This window comes from Pteropus vampyrus, unplaced genomic scaffold (assembly GCF_000151845.1).
Source record: "Pteropus vampyrus isolate Shadow unplaced genomic scaffold, Pvam_2.0 Scaffold66, whole genome shotgun sequence".
In the NCBI taxonomy this organism is placed as follows: domain Eukaryota; kingdom Metazoa; phylum Chordata; class Mammalia; order Chiroptera; family Pteropodidae; genus Pteropus; species Pteropus vampyrus.
The window spans coordinates 2,580,622-2,597,130 of record NW_011888847.1 but is presented as its reverse complement, the minus strand read 5'-3'; the positions used below and the strand labels follow the sequence as shown (position 1 = coordinate 2,597,130).

General features: G+C 48.8%; 1 protein-coding gene across 1 annotated transcript in view; it reads left to right on the top strand.

Moving 5' to 3' along the window:
- Window positions 1–16,074, top strand: part of EPAS1 (endothelial PAS domain protein 1) — an 83,507-nt gene extending 67,433 nt beyond the window's left edge. Inside the window, exons 8-16 of the mRNA XM_023531273.1 lie at window positions 5,112–5,259; window positions 5,911–6,125; window positions 7,266–7,456; window positions 8,052–8,162; window positions 9,713–10,203; window positions 11,232–11,358; window positions 11,633–11,750; window positions 12,045–12,218; window positions 13,811–16,074. Coding sequence (XP_023387041.1) covers window positions 5,112–5,259; window positions 5,911–6,125; window positions 7,266–7,456; window positions 8,052–8,162; window positions 9,713–10,203; window positions 11,232–11,358; window positions 11,633–11,750; window positions 12,045–12,218; window positions 13,811–13,962 — 1,727 coding nt within the window. The 3' untranslated portion in view covers window positions 13,963–16,074. The remainder of the gene's footprint in view (window positions 1–5,111; window positions 5,260–5,910; window positions 6,126–7,265; window positions 7,457–8,051; window positions 8,163–9,712; window positions 10,204–11,231; window positions 11,359–11,632; window positions 11,751–12,044; window positions 12,219–13,810) is intronic.
- The last annotated feature ends 435 nt before the right edge of the window (window positions 16,075–16,509 follow it).

The window sequence follows — 16,509 nt, the reverse complement described above, 5'->3', positions numbered from 1 at the left end:
GTGCTTTGCAGCTTGAAAGAAACCTGAGTTATGAAAGGAGTTATAGAACAGGACTGCACAATAGACCTTACTGCAATGAAAATGTTCTACATCTCTGTAGTCCACATGTGCCCTACACAGTACTTAAAATATGTCTAGTACGACTGAGGAACTAAACTTTTAAAATTTCATTTTAATTACATCTAAATAGCTACACTCTGCTAGAGGCTACCATAGTGGACAAGGCCGTTCTAGCGCAGTCACTTGGCCATATTCCCAGTTCAGTCTTCCCATCTGCAGGCGATCCAAGACAGTCTTCTTGAGTCCATACAACCCATCAACATGCAAGAACTCTGGGTTTATAATCCTATACTTGGCCCACTGAGAGACACAGAAATTGATCCTTGCCCTAATGGATCTCATTTCTGAGGGAAAAGGAGGGCTGTGGGCTCCGTGGGAGCCTGGTGGCTCATACCGTTAGCCACAGTATCTAGCATAGTGTTAAGTATAGTACAGGCACTAAATTAATGATAAACCTAATGGCCAAAAAACATACTTGAGGAAGAATACTTCAAAATAAGTGCTCTCGGTAGAGGTGCCGAGAGGATTAAAGAAGGATTAAAAATGGGTGTGTCTGAGAAGATGCCCAGTAGCTCTGCTGGTCTCAGGCTCCCAGGATCAGATGCAGCTTGCAGTTGCTATGAAGAAAATAAAAGCACATCTATTTGTCCATTGTTCCTAAATCCATTCTTCTATCCTGAGGTTAGGACAGCTGAAGTTCAAGAGCAGCTAACAGGTCAGTAACCCCGTAAGCTACATGCGAGCACTATTAATAGTCTCTAATGGAGTGAGGTTTACTCTTTGCAACCGGTTTCTCTGCCGCTTCCTCGTGGTTTTGGGGTTTGATCTGACAGTGCAACAGGGCCCTTTATGATACCTCAGAGAAGTTTCAATGCTGTCTAGCAAATAAATATGTAGTAAACAACCTAGACTCAGCCACATTTAGGGACCCGGGAATGGGAGAATGAGGGGGAGCATGCAAGACTGGGTGTGACCCAGATCCAACCTGCCCAGCTTTGAAATTGTAGGATATGGTTCCAGCCTTCACTTTGGGGTGTTCCATGCTTTTCTGCTCCCAAAGTCATCATGATACAGGGACTCAGGGAACCTGGGCTCCATCCCAGCTGCCCTACTGATCCCCCTGAGCCAGGCTTTCTGAGTCTTTCCTCCTTAAAATGTAAAATCGGGGAGAAGTCCAGCTTTTCTTCTCAGCCAAGGGCGAAGTCAAAGCAGAGGACAGCAGTAAAATTTTCTGAAAATTCCCAGAGGACAATATTATACTTTATTTTCTGGGGTGGGAAAAAGTAGAGGAAACTACTGTCCAAAGGAAAAGAAACAATGACTTATCTCTAGGATTTGTCCCTTCTTCTTAGAAAAGCTTTGATTCGTGAAAAAGAACAGAAATAAAAATTTGCCATATCAGTTTTCTGCTGAATCCAGGGAAAATATGATGCTTTTTATTGAATCTCTGAATTTAAACATTAGGCATACTTCAAGGTAATTCGCAGCCCAAAAAGAAATTTCAGACTTCCTTCTTCCCCTGGTGGAACCAAGTAAAGCTGCTCTGAGCTGAGGCCTGTACCCAACCAGCAAGCCCAGATCCAGCAAAGGGAAATCTGCATGGATTGGAAATTGGGTTAATGCCAGCTAAAACAAAAGCATCTATTCCTCCCTCCCTTCCTCCCTCCCTCTCTTCCTCTTCCCCTCCCCCTCTCCCTCATCGGGTTTGTGCAAATACAGTTGCACCACAGACCCACACTCATGCTGTGGAATAGCTGGAGGCCCAGGTTTGAGCTGGTCCACGTTGACACACCAGCGTCCCGAATTTCCGCACGTATGTGTATCTTAGCCTCTGAACATTTACCATTGAAATTGCTGGGGAAGCTCAGCCCTCAAACCAGATTTAGATAATTGAAAGCCACCATTTCCAAATGGATTAGTAATTTATACATTGTTACTTTCAGAGGGGAGGGGTTGGGGGTTGATTTCTCTTTGTTGTGTGAGGACATTACGTGCTCTTAGGGAAACAAGATTAAAGGCCATAAAAAGCCTATCTACCAAGTAGCAGGCCCCTCACCAAGGCTGGCATTAATGAGCAGATGATTAGAAGGCAGGCGTAATTATATTCTACTGACAGAGCAGGCCCTCGCCTGCAATCGCTAGAAATGCAGTTAAAACCTTTGCTCACTGTATGTTTAATCAAGAAGAATAAGAGCCCTGAATTTTGTCTGCGTTAAGAACCGTCTAAATAAGTTAACTCCAGCCACTTGAGATTGTGCAAGACTCATTTCGCTGCAGCAGGGAGCTTCAGTGGTGCAGGTAAAGTGGTGAAGTCAGGGAGGAGAGAAGTTATTTCTTTGGCCAAAGAGTGTATGATGGTTCAGGACAGGAGCAACAACAAATTGTGTCTTCTCAGTGAATTGTGGCTGAGGGGAATGTGTAAGAGAGTACAGGACGAGCCCAGACTGAGTCACTATTGTCTTGGGTGATGTTAAGCAGGTCACAATCCCTCTGGCCTGAGTTTCCTCGTGTTAAAAGGTGATCTCTATCCTCCCTACAGCACAGAAAAAAAAAAAAGAAAAGAAAGAAAGAAAATGATTAGGATGATACAACCGCTTCAGAAAATAATTTGGCAGCTTCCTAAAAGTAAACACATACTAAGTATATGACCCAGCCATTGCACTCCTTGCTACACCCATGAGAAATGGAAATACATGTCCATGCAAATGTTTGTACACAAATGTTTATAGCAACTTTATTCATAATAACCGAACACTGAAAACAACTCAAACATCCATTGATAGGTGAATGGATAAACCAATTTTGGTGCATCCATGCAATGGAACAGTACTTGTGCAATGAAAAGGAACAAACCATGAATACCTGCAACAACATGAGGAATCTGGAAAATGTGCTGAGTGCAAAGAAGCCAGACACAAGAATATAGACTCTTGTATGATTCCACTTATATACAAATGGAGAAAAAAGCATTTCAATATACAGAGACAGAAAACACGTCAGTGGTTGCCTGGGACCAAGGCTGGGAATGGGAATTGAATGTCAAGAGGCAATAAGGAATTGGGGGAGGAAGTGATGGAAAAGTCCCCTACCTTTCATTGTGGTGATAGTTACAAGCATATGTACATTTGTCAAAAAATGGATGTATTTTTTTATTGAAAGTAAATTAAATCTCACTAAAGATGATTTTAAAAAAATGAAAACCAAACCAAAATAAGGTTAGACTAGGAGTCTTTAATTTGAACTATAATCTCGTCTACTGTTTCCTCTAAGGGGGCCTTTCAACAAATCCTTCAATGGTTCTAAGTCTCAGTTTCTTCATATGTAAAGTAGGAATAATAATAGATACCTCATGGTGTTACGGTGTCCTAAGTGAGGTGATGGTGACACTAAAAATCCCTATTGACGCTTTATGGGCCAGGCACTGTTCTAATTGCTTTGCAGAAATGAATTCATCTGAAGACGGTTTTGAACACTGCAAAGCACTTTATGCATGTTAAGTTATGGTCTTTCCCGCACCTTGGAGATGCTTGTTACATTTTTGAAGAGGGCAAAGTATACAAAGAAAAATATAAGTGTAAAGGATGACAAGCAGCTTTAGTATGAACCAGGCTGTATCCTCAACCACACAGGAGGTGGCCCTCCAGCCTACCAGGAGAATCTGGATATTCTCTCACAGGACCCCTCACAGCATTATCCACAGACACGTCCTGTAAATATGACAGGGCCTGGACATTATCCATATTAGTAACTTTGGGAAGAGGTGGCTTTTACTATATAGCATTTGTCAGTGACATTCAGTCAACATTCTTGTACCCGATAAGCCAGCCAGGCAGATTTGGCCCTCAGTACAAACAACCGTGATATACTGCATAGCTAATAATGATAATGTCGTTACTATTATTATTATTATTATTATCATCATCATTATTATTATTATCACGATCCCATTTTGCAGGTGAGGAAGCCAAAACTAAGAGGGATTATTCTTTCCCCAAAGTCTCTGCCCTAGCAAGATTTCCTAATCCTTCCACCTTGCCTCTTTCCAATTCTCTGTAACTTGGGGATTTCTGAGTTGAGATTCTGAAGAATAAATTCGCAAAGAATAAAAGTAAATAGGCGGTTCAGAAAACTACCAGAAATTTTAATATTGGAAGACTTTCATTTGATGGGTTTATTAATTTACTTTTAATGGGAACAGATAGAACATTCTGGACTTGGGAAGAGGGGAGCCGGGGATAGGGGACCCCTTTTCCAGTGTTTTTTTTTTATGCAGTAAAAACAAATATTAACTGAACATTGAAAACAATCTGGAATTGGAAAGAAGTCGTACACAGGCAGCCTAGCTGGGAAGGGGAGGTGCGGATGGACTTACCACAGCTTTTGAGGAGACCGAGTGTAGGCTGCTGGGGACCCAGCCCCTCTTCAGCCCCACATGGGGCTGGGGTCTTGCCTCTGCCTTTGCTATGGGTCACAAACCTTCTGTGGCCCTAAGGTGGCAGCCTGACCTATGACCTGGAACAATCAAGGATATTGGTTTTTTTAAAAACTACATTTATTTACAAAGTGAATTTTGGTTATAGGTCTGCTACAAAAGTCTGCCCTGAGGAGGACTTTCTCCAAGCTGCTTCCAAGTACCACACCCCCCAACACACAGACACACACATGTACACATGGAGTGCTTGACAGAAGAGGCTCTTCCTGGCATCCCCTGTGGGGGCTTCCTGTCATCGAACCCTGGGGGCAAACTAGGCGGTGGATGCTGCTCTAGGTTCCACTTATAGCTAGCTAAGCCAGTCAGTGAGCCACTTGTCAAGTGACTGGCAATGGGCCACTCCCCTGCTGGACAGCCTTGAGCAAGTCCTTTAACCCCTGTGGTCCTCCTTTTCCTATATTTAACAAAAGCTGTGAGATGATCTCCAAGCTCCCTCCAGCTCACTTTCCTCAGCCCTGGTCCAGTGCCTAGTTTCCTCCATTTCCCTACAGACGGCCCTTCTTGTGAGGTCAGTACTCCCCCACTTCCCTGACCTCCGCCTCCATTTCTTCTCCCCTAGTGTGTACTAAGGGCCAGGTGGTGAGCGGCCAGTACCGGATGCTGGCCAAGCATGGGGGCTACGTGTGGCTGGAGACACAGGGCACGGTCATCTACAATCCTCGCAACCTGCAGCCCCAGTGCATCATGTGTGTGAACTACGTCCTGAGGTGAGTGCGTGAGGGCTAGTGGAGGGCTGGGTGTGCGGGGTGCCCGAGCTCCCCAGACTGAGGACAGCAGGCCTCACCGACGCCCAGCCTCACCAAGGGCTCCTTGTGAACCCATCGCATTGCTGATCAGAGGACTACCGTGGATGTCTCGGGCAGAGCGGGACACCGAGGATATCCCCTTCACGGTGCTTTTTCACCCTTTTCCCCTAGTGTGTCATCTGTGACATGCTCTGACTCACGTAGAGAGGCAGAGTACAGTTGTCACTTAATAAGTATTTTCTGAATAGGGAGAAAGGGAAGAGAATTGTTCATGTGTTTTGGGAAAAGATATAACACCTTCGCTCTGGAGCACCCAGGAAGAAAGCTGGATAGTCATTGCTGGGGTGAAGCAAAAATCTTCAAATCTTTGCACACCACGCAGCATCTGATAATAGAATAGTATCTAAGACAAATTCATAGTTGGAGGGCACCTTCAGCATCGTTACCTCAACTCAAACTTCTGTTGTGTAGTTCTTTACAAAATACCGACACAGTGTCCATACCCATGTGTTTGGCTGAGAGGCTTAGCCATCAGGGTTTCCATGTGTCTGGGGAGCAAAAGGATTTTGTTAGAAAATGTGGATGGTCTGAAGCACCCTCTTGTCTCATCAGTGAGATCGAGAAGAACGACGTGGTGTTCTCCATGGACCAGACGGAATCCTTGTTCAAGCCGCACCTGATGGCCATGAACAGCATCTTCGACGACAATGGCGAGATGACTGTGTCTGAGAAGAGTAACTTCCTGTTCACCAAGCTGAAGGAGGAGCCCGAGGAGCTGGCCCAGCTGGCCCCCACTGCGGGAGATGCCATCATTTCTCTGGATTTTGGTGGGTGCTTCTCAGCTGAGCCGGGGCCCCTTGCCCCCTCTTGGGGTCGGGGAGGTTCTTACCATAACAGGCCTCCCTGACTACAGCTTTTCCTTCACCAGAGCTGCCCTGTCCCTCCCCCCGAGTCTCACTAATCATCTCTTAGTGGCCAGACTCTGCGCTAGGTGTAAAAGAGCAACACACGCATCCGCCATGGATTAAGGGGTCCTGTTTCTGACCTCTCGAAGTGCTGAACCCGGCAGGCTTATGGAGGGTTCCCTCCTGGGGCGTCACATCTCCACCACAGGCAGTGGGGGCCTGAGATGGGAGAGGGGACAGCAAGAGATCTGCTCCAAGGCCTCTAGCTCGATTTCACCAGAGAGGGCCGATCTCCACCTGGGCCTTGAGAGACAAATTGCTTGTTTAAGCAGAGGGCTAGGATAAAATAGTGTCGGGAGAAATAATTCCGGAAACAAGGATGGAGAAAAGAATCGGGCCCAAATTCAGCCTTCATAGCTACTGTCCCTTTAAAAGGTGTGCCTGTCCCATGGGCACGTTGAGTCCTTGCATTCCCAGATAGAGATCAGGCCCTGCCCCACCGCCGTGCTGGAAGCACCCTTCATGTGTACCTGGGCACCCCCTCCTCCCCAGTGTGTGACCCTCGGCCTTGCCGTGGCTGCTGGAGGGATAAGTGCATGTCCCTGTGCTTGCTCTGGACTGTCTCAGCACTTTAGATGTATTCTTGAGAGGTCATGTGAGAATCGCAACTTCAGAGAATTACAAAGGACAGCCCCGGGATGAGAAGTCATGCAGGCTCACCGTGTTGTGGCAGCACTGAGGCTAACTGCCTGATTCTCTTCTCACGACCTCTTCATCTCTATCCTAGATTGCTTTTCAAGGAAGAGTGCTCCTAATACAATTCATCTCTGGAAAGTAAATGCTCCAGGAGGGTGTCCTTTTGAAAGAGAGTCCATACATTGACTCAGAGCCCCAGTTAAAGTCCCTGTTGTCCTAGCTAAGCCTCAGGATGCTGAGGGCCTAGCCCCAGGCATGATTTCCAGAACCTTTAGGGTTTTATTGTGCACCTCTGGGCTTTCTCTACCCTGGGGGCTGAGCCCAGTGGATGTGAGCATTAACCAAGCCAGGCCCTTGTCTCCACAGGGAGCCAGAGCTTCGAGGAGTCCTCAGCCTATGGTAATACCATCCTGCCCCCAAGCCAGACATGGGCCAAGGAGTTGAAGAGCCACAGCACCCAGAGCGAGGCCAGGGTCCTGCCCGCCTTCACCATGCCCCAGGATGCCGTCCTGCGGAACACCAGCCCTAGTGCCACCAGCAGCAGTAGCTGCTCCACGGTGAGGCCCCCTTGGAGTGAGCCAGGGCCCCTCAGGCCCTCTTGGGGGCCATGGAGAGGGTGGGCTACTCCTTCTGGCTGCTGTGGGATTGCTGGATAGTCTGGACAGAAATACTCCCCTCTTCCTACTCAGGTTATCCTGGAGCCCCCTAGAGAGGTGGTGACATTTACCTGCCAGGTATGCAAGCTGTTTGCTTGCTGTTGGTACCCATCCCCACCCCTACCTAAGTGATAAGTTCCTTAAAGGCAGGGGCTGAGTCGCACACAGCTCTGAGCCCCTGGCTCCCTCCCTGTGTAAGGCAGTAATCATCATGCTCAGGGCACAGAGTGTACAGTTTCTAGATCCCTGTCGGCCACAGCCTTTATCCCATTTGCTCCTCAAGATAGGCTCATTTTATAAGGAGGAGTTTGAGGTTCAGAGAGGTTGATGAATTGACCTAATTCACACAGCCTGCAGGGAGTGGTCCCTCTGCAAGTACTTGTTCGTAGAATGGAGTTGATCTGTAGGTCCAGGAATGTATTTCTCTTTTCACCTTGGACTTCAGGGAGGTCAGTGTCATACCCTTGACATGGTCAACCTCCTTCCTGGCCCCCAGCCCAGCAGCCCTGAAGACTATTACACATCTCTGAATGATGACCTGAAGATTGAAGTGATCGAGAAGCTCTTTGCCATGGATACTGAGGCAAAGGACCAGTGCAGCACCCAGGTAGGTGGCCATGGAGGTCAGGTGGTGTGCCGTGCTGGCCAGCTGGTGGTGGTGAAGGCTCATGTCCATTCTTGCAGCCTCGTCCCTTTGTTGTGGAGACCTGTCCAGATGCTTAGCCAAGGCCACGGTCCCTAAGTGGGTGAGAGTGCAGGGGAGTGTAGTCTGTGGTTGTCCCCTTATCTAACCACTGGCCTTTGCTTTCCCCGTGTCAAACCCAGCTCTTCTGCTTTTAACTCTCACCTTGTTTATCTCCTACTTACTGAGAACGCTTTCTTTGTGCACAAAAACCCAAACTAAGACCGAATCTTTCTTTAAAAAGTACATCCAGATGCATAAGACATTTATAAGTATAGGGAACAATTACTCCCTTCATAAACATAATCATGATAGGGTTCTTTGAAATAACTTCTATTTTAGAAGCACTTAAAAATGACATCTGATTCATAAATTTTCATTTACATACAACTTTTCAGGAAAGGATTTATTACTTTAGGCTAAATGTTCTTGCAAAAACTGTGTAACAGGGCTGAGGTAGGTGGACGGGTGCATGTTTCAGAAAACCCATTAATTCCCATTTGTCATAGTCTGAGTTATTCATCCAAATTTCCACCTTGCTCCTCAGCTCGTATCTGCCTGGCACAAGTTCCAACTCTTCTGCAAAACTTTCCCTATTTCAGCCCTTCGCTCTCAGCCCTCCCTTCTCTCCCTTCTGAACTGCTACAGGATTTATTACGTAGTCCTTGATCATCGCTGTCTGCTCTGTTCTTTAACTGTTTTGTTTAGTTGTAATCGTCAGTACATTAAGTAGCATCCTCCCAGGGAGGGTATCATTCTGTGAGGGTAGAAACTTTTTTCTGCGTCTACTTGTGAGTATTCCTCGTGGTGTCCATCGTGAGACTGGGGAACGAAGGGGCCATCTCCAAGGACTTGCTGATTAGAATGAAAGTCCCTCCACCACTGGGGCCAGCTGTCACCTTATGAGGAATCCACAGATATCTCCCAGGCATTGACTCTCTAGGCCTCTGCCAGCCGGGGCATATGAAGAAGAGGAGGACAGAGCTGCCCTTGGTTCTCCAGGAGTCATTTTGTGTGCCACAGGCCTAAGTGTCATGGAAGGACAGGGACAGGGCAGTCACCGTGGGCCAGAGTAGGCAGGGATGGCTTTGTGGAGGAGGCAGGGCTTGTCCAGGCCATGTGAGAGAAGGCAGGATTCGGGCAGGTAGAGTGGAGAGAGGAGAGCATTTCGGGTTGGGCGGGGGTGGTGACACCAGTGTGGTTCGTGGAGGGATGTCTGAGTGGAAAGTAGAGACATGTGACACAAGCTGAGCAAGGGATGAACCACATGGGAAGGCTAGAAGAGGAGTCCGAGTTTCCTTCCGGTGGGCCGTAGTGAGCCAGCAATGGCATTAGAGTAGGCGACTGCCCCCGTCAAGCTGTGCCTGGGATGAATGACTCTGGCAGGGCAGAGAGTGATGAAAGGCTGAGCTGCAGTCGTGTGGGAGGCAGCGCCAACTGCTGAGCTTCTTTGTCTTTGCTCTGTGTCTCTGCAGATGGATTTCAATGAGCTGGACTTGGAGACGCTGGCACCCTACATCCCCATGGATGGAGAAGACTTCCAGCTAAGCCCCATCTGCCCCGAGGAGAGGCTCTTGCCGGAGAACCCTCAGTTTACCCCGCAGCACTGCTTCAGTACCATGACGAACATCTTCCAGCCACTGGCCCCTATGGCTCCTCATAGCCCCTTCCTCCTGGACAAGTATCAACAGCAGCTGGAAAGCAAGAAGACAGAGCCTGAGCACCAGCCCATGTCCTCCATCTTCTTTGATGGAGGGAGCAAGACGTCCCTGCCACCATGCTGTGGCCAGGCCAGCACCCCTCTCTCTTCTTTGGGAGGCAGATTCAACACACAGTGGCCCCCTGACCCACCGTTACATTTCAGGCCCACAAAGTGGCCTGCTGGGAATCAGCACACTGAGGCCTTGGGGGCATCACCGTTGGGGCCCCCCAGCACCTCGCCCCACCTCTCCGTGTTCAAGAAGAGGTAAGTGGCAGTGACCCCTTCCGTGTGTCAGCAAAGGCTGTGCTGGACAGGGAAGGGGCAGATGGGCACCCACCGGAGGGAGATCTGGGGCCCAGAAAGGCTTCCTGCCCCATCACCAACTCCCACGCCACAACGGCTGGTCCTCCAGCTGTCCTTTCTCTGACCTCCAAGAGCTTAGGCTGTGGAGGACCTTCCCAAGGGCTGTGAGGCCTCAAGTGGAATGTGTTTTTATCAGGGCTAGAGGAGACCGAGAGGGGACTGGGGACAGGAAAAGGGAAAGAAATAACTTGTCCAGGCCTTGAACACCGATGTCTCTCTCAGACCACCCCTTGGAGTGCCTTCTTCATCTAGAGTTCATGATCTGAGCCACAGAACACACAGAAACATTATCCGAGTGATTTCCTCGGTTCTCTCATAGAACCCTGGTTGGGAAAAGTGAAAGGATGCCATGCCCTTCCCCTGCTCAGGGTCTAGCAGTGCCTTCCCTGCCCTGCCTTCTCCCGGCTCCTTCAAATCTCCCCCAACAAGCCCCATGGGAACCGCTGGGCCTCACTGGGCTAAGGCACAATGGTTGGCATATGACCTCCAGCTCCCAGGGCCCATTGGTGATGCTGCCCTGGGGCACTTGCCCTTGGCCAAGCAGCCTCACCAGTCCTCAGTGGGAGCAATCTGAGCAGTGCAGGGGGAGATGGGGCAGAAGAAACCCTCCTAAAGCCTCATGTCGCCTAGCTAGGCAGCTGCAAACAAGGTCAGGCCTGAAGGCTGCCTAGGTACAGCGGGGCAGGTGGAGGGAAATCCAGCAGACTTGAACCGTCAGCATCTCACTAGGTAGTGGAAACTAAGAAAGGGTAGCAGAGCCGAATTAGGCCCACGCCCCTTCTCTGGGACTCTGCCTTTTGGGTCTCAGAGCCACCAAGTTATACATACTAGTTCTGGAAGGGCCCTCCGAGGGCCCTGAGATCAGGTAAAGGCATGGGATGGTGTGGGGCTCCAGACTCCCTCACGGCCCCCTCTCTTGGGCTTGGCAGGTCTGCAAAGGGCTTCAGGCCTCAGGGCCCAGATGCGATGAGCCCGGCCATGGTAGCGCTCTCCAACAAGCTGAAGCTGAAGCGACAGCTGGAGTATGAGGAGCAAGCCTTCCAAGACACGAATGGGGTGAGCCATCTCCTGACTGGCGCCGCCATGGGTTCTGTCCACAAGGGAAGGTCAGGCGGGGAGTCGGGGCTGAGAGATGAGATCCAGGCTGGCTGGACGCTCTTTGTTACCTCTGTGAGCTTCAGAGTGCTGGCCAGGAACAGCAGGGCGGGTGGGGACGCGGCCTCTCAGGAAGAGTGAGCACCAGCCCCATTCCAAGCACAGCTGCTCTGAGCCCACCCCACCCCCAACTCTAGGGCCCTCTCCTCTCTACAACTTCATTTCTCACACCCAGGGGGACCCTCCGGGAAGCAGCACTTCACATTTGATGTGGAAAAGGATGAAGAGTCTCAGGGGCTGTGGGAACTGCCCTCTGATGCCTGACAAGCCGCTGAATGAAAACGTCTCCAGTGGTGAGAAACCAGCCTGGGTCTCCTGGGGTTGGGTGGCAAGGAAGGCATTTGCAGGTAGAAGGCCTGGAGGCCCAGAGGTCTACCCTGGTTCCTCCACTCAGTCACCACCTGGCTTCCCTGCCTTACAGCCAACTTCCCACTCTGGCTCAAATGACATCAGAAATCTCTGGGCTTCGAGGCCCCAGGGGCTGGCTCTGAGTACCTTTTGTGAAGGAAGAAGGGATCTGGAGGCTTCAGGTCTCTTCCCTCCCTCAGGTCGGCACTGCCCCTCACTCTCCAACATTGATCTTTCAGATGAGTTCACCCAAAATCCCATGAGGGGCCTGAGCCAGCCTCTGAGACATCTGCCACCACCACAACCGCCATCTGCCCTGAGTCCTGGGGAGAACGCCAAGAGTGGGTTCCCCCCGCAGTGCTGTGCCTTCCAGTACCAGGACTACAGCCTGCCATCAGCTCACAAGGTGTCAGGTGGGTGCCTTCAGCAATTGGAACCTCCATGCCAGCGTCTGATGTGTGCGAGAGGCAAGGGCCAGGAGGTGGACATCACAAAGCAGCAGGTCTCAGCTCAGTGTCAGGATGAACTTGCTGCCACAAAAGGCTGCTACCTTAAGAGGGGTGAGTCCTCTGTCCCCAAAAGTATCGCAGCAGGGGCTGGAAGGCCAGCCACAGGGCTTTAGAAGGAACCTTCCAACGATCAGGTGACATCAAGTGCTCTTACAGGCTCGAGGACTCTTCAGATTGAGTTTTTTAACCCAGTTCTTCGTATTATTGTACCACCTAATACCCCATTGATCTACTGGGGGCGTAACCCTGCGTTCAGGCGGGAGCTGAGGACGTGCATGGAGAACATGCTGCTGGGAGGGTGGCCTGGAAAGCTCTGAGAGCAGTCATCCTGCTGGACCTTCTGGAAGGGTTAGTCACCTGACGCCTGCCTTCCATCCTGGGCCTCCTGAATCTGTTACTATCGTGCAAAACATAGATGTCACAAAATGATTGCTAAAGGAAGGCAAGTTCCTAAGCACTATGATTTGGGGCAAATTGCTATTCAGTGCTTCAGAATCCAGGCTTTAGAGCCACCTGACAGCACTGGGCTTAAATTCCAGTTCTGCTCCTTACCAGCTGGAGGACCGAGCAAGCCAAGCCTTTAAATGAGGGGTTTGCCCTCAAAGTGTTGAATCCTGGTTTATTTTATGTTTAGTAAATGATAACTAGCATTGAACTATAGAAATCATGGGGACTTCTTTCTGATAGTAAGTAAAAGAAGGAATTAGAAAGGGATGATGAGCAAGTATCCATGGCTACTGTGGGGGATGCAGAGAGGTGTGAGACCCGCCCCCATCCACAAGGGAGCCAGGTCAAGTGGAGAAGGCAGGCGTGGGCTGTGGGAAGGGGCTGAGGAGGAAGAGGGCCCTTTGCACGTAAGCCGAGGGAAAGGAAAGTGGGTACCCCCCATTGGAGGGGCCCGCTGAGGGATTCCATCTGTCCTTCGGGTGCCTCGGCCTCCTTTCCAGGGAAGTAGGGTTCGGGTGCTGTGAGGTTGCCCTTTGCCCCTCCCCTTCAGCATGTGGGGCCGGTACACGTGGGTGTGCGTGCAGAGTGTAGCTGATTCAGCATTCCCTCTCCACGCAGACTTTCCTCCCCACTGCCAGTGCACCGTGGGCACAGCGCCCCAGGCTCTCACAGACATCTCCTCCAAGGCCAGGAAGGCTTCGTAGGGGCTCCCACCATGCAACACCCCCAAACCCTCTTCTTACTGCTCTCTGCACTGCACACGTTCTTCCTTGGGGCTCAGCACCCCACCCAGTGAGAGGGGTCCAGAGGCAGACACGTTCGCTGCTGGTTCCACTCTTAGAGCACAGAGTAGCTCACTCAGGAAAGACAACATTGAAGAAACAGAGTTGAAATTAGGGCTACCCCACCCTACCCCTGAGTGACAAAAACTAGAAATGCCTCTTGCTCTCCACATGTGCCCTTCTCATCCCTGTTAGCCTCTCACGGAATAGACTATCTTCTGAATATTTGATTGCGTTTCTAAAATATGATACCACCCATTCTTTCAGGCATGGCGAGCCGGCTGCTCGGGCCCTCATTTGAGCCCTACCTGCTGCCTGAACTGACCAGATATGACTGTGAGGTGAACGTTCCTGTACCAGGAAGCAACACGCTCCTGCAAGGAGGAGACCTCCTCAGAGCGCTGGACCAGGCCACTTGAACTAGAGCCTTCCACCCGGGCAGGCACCCCCGCATCCTGCCAGCTTCACTCTCTACATCTTTTTTTGCAGCTAGGTATTTCTAACACCAACACACTTTTTACAAGATGTACTTACCTGCCAAACTTGCCCAGGCTACCAAGTAATGGCCTTTTTCTGAAGATGCTCACTTTATTATCCATATTTTTAAAATACACAATTGTTTTACCAGTTATGTTTTACTCTGTCAATGAAAACGTTCTTAAATTGTGTAAGATTTTTTTCCCCCAGCTTCAATTACTTCTAATTTATGTTATTCATAGGCCTCTCTGTCTCTCTCTCTCTCTCTCTCTCTCTCTCTCTCACACACACACACACACACACACACACACACACTCTATTCATACTAACAAGTCTGGTATATGTTTTACTGTAGGGAAAGCTTTGGCTTCATTTAACTAAAAAGATTGTGTCATTGCCAAAGAGAAACAATTTTGCTTTCCATGCTTGATTTGTGGCCATTCCCTCTCACAGCCCTTCTCTTTTCTTTTTTAAAACTAATCACCGTATTGTAAATTTCAGTCATTTTTTTTTTTAAGCCAACTCTTTGCTCTAATTCTGATGACTTTTGGGGGGTAAAAAAGAAATGTGAAGGGTGAACTCCAGTGTATGTTGTTATCTGTGAAAGTTGCACAGTGTGGCTTTTCCTAAACTGTTTGGTGTTTTCCCCCACATTTGGTAGGTTTTTATTATTATTATTCAAAACCATAACTGAGTTTTTTAAAAATTTATATCTGGGTTAAGTGTTTATCATATATATGGGTACTTTGTAATATCTAAAAACTTAGAAACAGAAGTGGAATCCTGTTCACAAAATCACTTTAAGGTCTTTTTTAAGCTGTTGATTTTCTTTTTCCTGGTGTTGCTGACACTGCAGAATCGTACAGTACTCCCACGGGCCTGTACTAACACTGCTCAAGGTCCCTCTCCGTTGGCTTTCGCTTTTGGGGTATGCCATAGGTGTGACAATCCAAGATGTGGAATCATTAAGTGGGAGCACTGCAAGCTGTCTTCTCATGTTCTGTATGTATTATGTATGTATGTATATATTATTATTGCTGCCAAGAGGGTCTGATGGCACATCATGGGGCAGGGGGGTGGGGGTGGGGCAAATCTAAGGAAGAGGAAGTGCTTTAACTTTTCTTAAGGTTTTGTTGCTAGCCCTTCAAGTGCACTGAGCTATGTGATTCTAATGGGCTTTCACGTGGCACATTTAGATACTTCCAGAACTACCGTGAAATGGTTTAGGTGGGAATTCATGAGAGTAAGGATTCAGAAATGGTATAATGATCCAGTCCGTGTGTTCCCAGCTTGCCACCTTGGAGCACATGGAGCTGGACTTAGAGGGTACAGAAAGTGGGGGTGGCTGGTCCTGACCAGTCCCATCCTGGTGCCCTTCCTCAGCCCACCCTGCAAGGCCAAGGTGCAGTGCCCCTGCTGGCGAGCAGCGGGCAGACCCCTGGGACCTCCCCAGCCTCAGGCCTTCTAGAGGTCTGTCACTTGCAGTGACTTTTATAGGTAGGACGCACTGGAAATAGAGTGTTCTTGAAGCACTTTAACTCACTGGGTAAGAGGGAGATACCTTTTTGTTTTTAAATACCAATCACATAGAACTTTTCTGTCATGGGTACAATGAAGAAGTTTCTAGAAACACATACACACAAAGCACAGCAGGCCAAGAATTGGGTAAGCCTGGATGGATGTATTGCCAAAAACGATTTAAATTTCGAAAGAAATCTAAGTTATGAGAAAAATTATCTGTTCACTGTGTTGCCCAAATCATATTTAAGCACCACACACGGCAACAGAACTTGAAGGGTTACTGACATGCAGATGCTGGCGTTTGATTCCTGTGTGTTGCCTCAGCATTAAGGGTATTTTACCCTTGTAGTTTTACTAAAACACTCTGAAAAATATCCCGAGCTTCAATATTAACCTTACCTGTCAACGTAACAATTTCATGTACATTATTATTTTGTTGAATTCCTACTGACAACATTATTACTATACGGGAGCTTAACTTTATAAGGAAATGTATTTTGACACTGATATCTTATTAAAGTATTCTGATCCTACCGCTGCTGGTGGCTCTTGTTTCCTATGGCTTTGTCCTGGGTTACCCCAATGTAAAGAAAAGTATTTATTAAATAGTTTACAGAAAATGAACATTGGCACTGATCTTTGTGAGACAACTGAGGCCAACTGACAGAAAGATGGGCGAAGGAAGAAAAGACTAATATTAATACTTGGCAACGGCCTGAGACTGGAAAGCCACGGTGCATCATAAGTATTTCTACCTGCCTAGGGCCCTTTCTGTATCCAATGGGGGACCCGGGGAAAGAGCTCACAGTCCCTGCTTTCGGAAAACTACATGAAGCAGTTTGAGAGCCATGCTGGTCTACACGTGTTCACACTCCGCACTTTGTGATGAGGGCCAAGCCTGGGCTGTGGCAGGACTCAAGAGGGGACTTCCCAGACAGAAGGGGAAGGACAAAAAGATAAAAACCTGA